Source organism: Dromaius novaehollandiae, chromosome 22 (genome assembly GCF_036370855.1).
Source record: "Dromaius novaehollandiae isolate bDroNov1 chromosome 22, bDroNov1.hap1, whole genome shotgun sequence".
NCBI lineage: Eukaryota > Metazoa > Chordata > Aves > Casuariiformes > Dromaiidae > Dromaius > Dromaius novaehollandiae.
The window spans coordinates 7,203,548-7,210,768 of record NC_088119.1 but is presented as its reverse complement, the minus strand read 5'-3'; the positions used below and the strand labels follow the sequence as shown (position 1 = coordinate 7,210,768).

At 51.8% G+C, this 7,221-nt stretch overlaps 1 protein-coding gene across 1 annotated transcript in view; it reads left to right on the top strand.

Annotated features, from left to right (window-relative positions):
- Positions 1-1,638: 1,638 nt before the first annotated feature.
- ASIC2 (acid sensing ion channel subunit 2) overlaps positions 1,639-7,221 on the top strand; it is a 507,727-nt gene continuing 502,144 nt past the window's right edge. The window contains exon 1 of the mRNA XM_026099448.2: positions 1,639-2,241. Within this exon, the coding sequence (XP_025955233.1) occupies positions 1,678-2,241 (564 nt within the window). The 5' untranslated portion in view covers positions 1,639-1,677. The remainder of the gene's footprint in view (positions 2,242-7,221) is intronic.

Below are 7,221 nucleotides of genomic sequence, written 5' to 3'. Positions count from 1 at the left end.
ATGGCCCCGAGGCCTCCCCTCAGCTGCCCTTGTGCTAAGCGTGCAAAGGCAAAAGCTGCTTTTTCCTTCTAGAGCGGAGCAAAAGCAGGCAGTAGTAATAACACGCACAGAGACAACGCGGAGGGGAGTTACTCCTAGACCCTACTCGAACCCAGACAGCTTGTTGTCTTGGGACTGTATAACGCTGATCCCCGTCTCCTGCAGCTTGCAGTAAGGATGCTGCCAGGTATGGAGACCTCATCAGAGGATTTTGCAGTATCTATTGGACAGGAAACCTTCTGCAATTGCCCCCCCCCGCTCCCCTCCCTCGCCACGAACCTCCCAGCTGAGCTCACGTCTGGGAGCATCTCCCACAAACAAATCCATCACAGCTGCCTTTCAGAGGCAAACAAAACATCTGGATATCCCGCTAGCCCAAAGTCTTTCGAGTCGCCCGCGGGGTGAGCCTGGAGGCTACCAGAGCTGCCGGCCAGAGCCCTCCCCGTGCTCCCGACGTGGCTCGGTTCGCTCCGGACTCCCCGTCCCCGGCATGAGCCGAGGTGTCTCCGGAGAGCGGTCCGGCTCTCCCTGCCCTCCCCGCAGCTTCTCGCCTCTGCCGCGGGGCGCTGGGAAGCCCGGGCGCTCGGCAGGGAGGATCAGCCGCAGCAGATCGATGCGTGACTCACAGCTAGCAGCGTCGCGAGTCCTGAAGTAGAGGGAAGCTCTGGGACCAGGAGAGAAAAGACAGGAGAGATGGTGCAGCCCCTCTGCCCACCCTGCCTCTCCCCTCCGAGTCCTGCCCTCTCTGATCTTGCTGCCTCTGAGCTGCCGCGCGGCAGAGAAGCAGCTTCGTGCTATTGCTTTCTACCCAGCCGGTTGCCTGCTCTGTGCGTGTGTGCATGGAGCTGAGCAGCAATTTTTATTTTCCTCTTTTCTTTTTTTATCCTTTCCCATCCCTCCCCCTTTTCCTCTCTTACTTCTCTTGCATTCTCCTGCTAAATTAGCTGTCCAGCTTTCGCTGAGAGAAGCCCTTGGAAATAACACTGGCAGCACGGGGTGGGTTTTTCTGGTGGTATTTTTTGGAGCCCTGCCCCAAAACAGAGGAGGTCGGAGGGGTAGGAAGGAGGAGAAACGTCTGAATCCAGCCGCTCGCAGCGTCGGAACAAAAGAAGAATCATGCTGTCAGCCTGAAAGCCCCGCTGCTCTGCACTACATCATCTCGGGGAAGCGGCATCCTTGCGCTTTATGCACTAGTTAACAGGCTGCAAGCTGCCTCGACTTGTTTTAAGCTCTCTCTCTCTCAATCTCCTCTCCGTTGGGCGCGTGTGTGTGTGTGCATGTGTGTGTGTGCAGGGGGAGGACTTCATCTCCATTGGCTAAGCTTTCGCTTCCCACCCACATCTCTTCCACATCACCTTGGTGTCTCCCTAAATAAAACCAGCCCTTCTTATCGCGCCGAGGAAATCAAGAGCTAGAGTTTGAATGGATTTTATATAAATATTTACCCCCACGAAGCTACTGCTGAGCTTGTAGGATAAACTCGCAGCAGCTAGCCTAAGACTCGCCTGCTCTCTCCCTCCCCTATAAGGGTTTAATTACTTTCAGGAGGGGAAGGGAGGGGAGGGGAGAGATTTGGACCTCAGTACTTGCTGGAGACTGACCCAAAAAGCCCTGCCAGGATTGAACCAACTATCCCACATGGATCTGAAGGACAGCACCAGCGAGGGCAGCATGGGCAGCCTGCAGCCTTCCAGCATCCAGATTTTTGCCAACACCTCCACGCTCCACGGGATCCGTCACGTCTTCGTCTACGGGCCGGTGACCATTCGGCGCCTGCTCTGGACCTTGGCCTTCGTGGGCTCGCTGGGTCTGCTCCTGGTGGAGAGCTCAGACCGGGTGGCTTTCTACTTCTCCTACCAGCACGTGACCAAAGTGGATGAGGTAGTCGCAAACAGCCTGGTCTTCCCTGCTGTCACCATTTGTAACCTCAACGAGTTTCGCTTCTCCCGGCTCACCACCAACGACCTGTACCACGCTGGAGAGCTCCTGGCTTTGCTTGACGTCAACCTGCAGATCCCCAACCCCCACCTGGCTGACCCGGCTGTCTTAGCCATTCTCCAGGAAAAGGCCAACTTTAAGCAATATAAACCGAAAGTTTTCAACATGCAGGAGTTCCTGGCACGGGTTGGCCATGACCTGAAGGATATGATGCTGTACTGCAAATTCAAAGGCCAGGAGTGTAGCCACGAGGACTTCAAAACTGTGAGTATAAGCAGACATGCTGCTCCTGTTCTCTTCTCCGGGCGTGCAGACAGCGGTGGTGGTGCAGGGCCAAGGCAGCATTTGAGGTCACGGGCAACCTGCACGGGCACGGTGCGATGGGTGAACGGTGTCTGCTAGGCTCTGGCATGGCAGAGGAGGAGGAAGCAGCCTGTTGGGTTGAAGTTTGTTTGCTGGCGTCCTCTACGCGCTGCTCCACGGCCGCGGCCAGGAGCCAGCCCTGCAGCGGGCTCGTCGGCAGGAGCAACCCGCTGCCAGACAGGCCGATGCTTCCGAGGAGGCTGCTCGGTGCCGGACCAGGGTGCCAGACGGGTCCTGCCGACGCGCTGAGTGGAGGAGGGGGTGTGAGGGTCTCTTGCGGTGGTCAGTGAATATTATCCAGCTAAAGAGAGGACTGGAAAGAGGCCAGTGAGAAAGGCAGGTGTTTCGGGGATGTGTTGAGCTCTGTCCATTATGCAGCGGTATTTCCCCGGGTGTTGGTAGCCTTGCTGAAATTGTGGCTTACGATCTAACTGGAAGGGAAATATTTCTGCTTGTTCCTCCCAGTCTGCTGTGCAATGTGGGCAGCAGCTGGGTCCTTTCCTGGTGCTGTGTTACAGTGAGAGCAAAGGAAGAGGAGAAAAGAAATCAGGCTCTGATGTGATCCCAGTCTGTTTTGGGGCTGGCAGGGCGGTGGAGCGAGCCGGTTAGCCGGAGGTCCTGCGGGAAGCAAGCACTGCTCGCAGCACGGATTCTGGGTGACACCCTGACGGCAGCGCGGGCTGGCCTCTGCAGTTTGCCTGGCAAAAAGTATCAGTCTAAAATAAAAATAAAAAGTAGGTTGCCTGGAAGAGTAATGACACGCGCAGACTGCAATACTGGGAGCAGGGTGGCAGCGGGGAGGAGCGGTGGCGTGTCCCCATGGGTGGGAGGTGACAGTGCCGTGCTGGGGAAGGACCGGAGGAGGGGAAGGACCGGAGGGGTCTGCTCTCCCCAGGCGTGTGGTTTGATTCCCGCATCAGCAGAGCTGTCAGTGCGTGCCGGGGTCTGAGCCTGTACTTCGTTCTCAGGCCGTGCTCGCCAGTCCCTTTCCACCGATTCGGCAGGTTGGGGGATTCGGTAACCCAGGAGTCAGTAACGGTGACAGCTTTCCGCCGGGTGTTTCTCTGGGACCGACACTGCTTGTGCTTTTCCCTACTCACTGCTCTGCAAACAGACAGGTGCCGTAGCGGCTTTCGCGATGCTCTAGTTTGTCGTCAGGATTTTTGTCTGTCTCTAGGAGGAGGGAATATTTTGTGTCTCTGCTGCTTCTGGATCTCCCAGCCTATAAGTCCACCTGACTCATGCTACAGAGTCATTGGCACTGCATGGACTGTGCTCTCTGTAAAGGTCGGAGCAGGAACGTTTCTTTTTATGTCTCTGTTACGGTCTGTGCCTGCCTCTGCCACACTATCCATCCTGCCCGTCCAGGCAGACTGCTCCTTCCCTTCTGCTCCTCGGGCAGATCTGAGAAAAGCCTGGGTCACTCAAGTCGTAGAAAGGTATCAAGAAAGACAGTAAGAGAAAAGGTTGCCAAAGAAAAGCCGTGCATGACTAAACCTGGGCAATGGGATAGAACAGGAGACACAGATGCAAGCGTCCAGGGGACAGAAGAGATGGGGGAACAAGGAGAACAGATCCCAGCAGGATGGACGGACCCTCCCCTCACCACAGCAAGGGAGTGGGCAGAGGGGGGAATTCTGCCTGCAGTTTTCTCGGTCTTGTACAGTGCAATAGGTACCAGCCAACAGCAAAAGCCTCAAACCCAGCAAGCAAGCAGCATGTTCAAAACATCTGTGTGACTTAAAAAACAGGTCCTGTTTTCAGCTGAGCTCTTGGCAGCCTCCCTGGGACACGGCGGGGTGTGATCGCCCTGGCCGTGTGGTTGCTGATAGCTGCATTCTGACACAATGACTTTTCCATGGGGGCACTAGTTTCCAGAAAGACAAAACTTTCTCAGGCTGCCTTATAAATCCTTGCTCTGCTAAATCAGGTTGGGGCCAGCTAGGAGAGGATGGGGTGCTATGCGCTGAAAATGCTTGTCCCTGTCAAAGTGCTCCAGTGTTTCAGAAACAAGGCTTGGAGGTTCTTTGCAATGAGCTACGGTGTGTTGGACTGTTTTCAGAAGGGACTTTCTGATCCTTTTTCAGCACTGATATATCTGAAATGCGGTGAAATACTTCAGTCCCTTCCACCAAGCAGCTCCTAGATGATCCAGAACACAGTGGCTTCGTAGCCTTGCTTGCTGTGCCTAACACAGTGATTCAAGGTACATGCAGGTGTTTTGGTCTTACAGACTCCAGGCATTCCCTCAGGTTAGCGAGATCCAGGGAGCAACTCAGCAGTCCTGTTCTCCATCCAGACTTTACCTCTAAGAGACAGCAGGCAGCAAAAAATGTCTGCTTGAAAGCTGAGTAGGTCTTTCCACAGGGAGCATGAGGTAAATGCCTTTGACTTGCCTCCATGCTGAATCAGAGCCTTGAGTTCTGGATGAATTTTGCACTTAAACATCAAGGACTTGTTGCAACTTTGCACACAGACTGCGTGACATCCCGTCACTCTCTCCCACTGCATTGCTAGTTGGCAAAGAGGCGAAGCACCATCACTGAAGTCTGATTTCTTTACCATCCTGTTAGGAAACATGAAGTAAATCTCAGAGCAGTTTTGTAACATGTCATCGTGCTGAAGGACACCAGCTCTCTTTTCATACTCTGCAGATTCAGGCATCTGGGAGCAGAAAAGGCAGGAGCATTGCAGTAGGAAGCTGCATCAAAACACTTAACTCTGCAATGAAATACTACTGAAGAACGTGGTGTAATATTGCCCGCCGGTTAGTTGTCACTCGTGGTGTATGTGTGTGTGTTGTGTGCAGTGTGTCCCCAGCACAGAGCTGTAACAACCTGCACACCGTGTTTGTGCTGCATGGGAAAGTGGGAGCTGCAAGGGCAGTCTGCTGACACACGGGAAAACATGACTTTACCTCCTTCCTCCTCCGCTTCTCCTCTTCTTTTCTCTGTCACTGATTTATTAACAGGATTTGGGCTGTGCTTTCCTTACACACTCTGTTCCTTCCCTTCAGGATAATGTCTCTCCGACAATGGTTACTCATATTACGCTCTGCTTAGAGGAGTAAGTCCCCCCCTGCTTTGCTGCAAAGAGCCATCCAAAGGGAATGGTGAGGACTTAGCGGAGTATGTGCTGATTCCTAAGCTGGCATTGCAATGCATTGAACAGCAGATAAGGTAATGCAAACCTCTGCTGTAGGCAAAGTAACAAACAGCAGATTGGCAGAATACACTTCAGCAAACCCATTCCCTTAGAGTATTTGGAGTAGGGAAGCCTGGTAGCAGCAGCAGCCAAGGAAATCCCCTCCTTTTTTTGTGTGCATTGCTCCTCCCAGGAGGTCTCAGCTGAAAAATGACCTCAGAGATGGCATTTTTCTAGAGGAGCTGTGCTCACGCTGCTCGGGCAGCCTTGTGCCATTAAGGTCTTCCCGTTCTACTGCTGATGTTGAGAATGGCAAAGCTGTGGCTTGTCAGCCCCAGACACACAGCTGTGATTTTGATTTCCCAGTATCTCCATGGATGTGCTGGAGCAAAGCCTCTTTCCTGAGCCTGTTGTCTTGGCTCATGGTCCTTTGCTGGTCCAGCCTGGGATGAACAGAGCAACGGCAAAGGGAGTCTTGCAGGGGATTTCTGTGTGTAGCACAGCAAATGTGTGCAGTAACAGGGCAGACAAGCCTGTCAAAACTCCTTGGCCCCATGGTGCAAAAGGAGGAACGACTAAGTGGATAACCTGAGTGATGGAGACCACGAGCAGCAGGGGCAACGGGATATCTCAGTGCCACCTTGCTGAGGACGTTAGCCCAGCGGCCAAGCCTTGCCGGGTATTTTCAAGAGGATGGCAGCGGGGTGCATTTTGGTGTGTAAGTCCTTTTTTCTGTCATGTCATTTGCTAAAAGGAATGTATAGTGTGTGCTTCCTCACACATCTAATTCATTTCAGCGGTAGCACAATAACTTAGCTTGTGCCTGCTATGCCTTCGTTGCTGGATGTCTATTTTCAGTGGCCATGACAATCTAAGGATACAACTCATTTATTTTCAACACACTTTCTTACTGGTAGACAGTGTCCACATAATGGAGAGCACCTCATGTAAATACATTTATTTTGAGACACAAGTATCTGTCAATCTGTCTTTCCTCATACATTTTTTCCCCGCCTGCTCTCTCTAGTGTGTCCATGAGTGCAGTATTTAGTAAACAGCTGTTGCTTTTTGGTCTGTTTGGTCCATTCTCATCCTCTATTATAGAACTTCCACTTTCCTCAAGAAAAAAACTTTAGAATGGTGGTTCTTTCATTTGGACAAACATTACCTCTTTTTGTATTTTTTCTTTCTATCAATCGTGGCTGTTTTGCAGACTTTGCCTCAGAGTCTGTTACGGATGCCATAACGAGATCTGGGATTTTGTGCTATCTTTCACACAAATAGATGGGTTTTGCCTCTAGAGCAAAGAGCAAATCTTTTGCAGTCTTCAGTTTGCACACACCACTGCATTTTGTTGCACAGGCAAAGAAGGGAGTTTGGGGTTAGACGTTCCCGCTGAAGGTGCCTCAGCTGAGCGTCTAAGGGGATGTGGATTGCACCTGGGTCACAGATGTCTGGTTGATGTATTAACCATGTCCTTGAGAAATGCAGGCCCTTATTCTACCCAAGGTTTGCCTTGACTAAGTTTTTCTGTCTCTCAAATATCTAGCTGTAGAATGATTGGATTTGTATTTCCTTTATTTATTACACAGTAGTAGGATAGTGCTTTAAAATTCACCAAAAATTTTCATGAGAGGATGCCAATTGTGACGAACATCTCTTCATTAAAAAAGCTTCTTGGGTCCAGAAAGGATTTTGGGATTAAAATCAGAAGAAAAGAAGGCCGTAGAACATCAG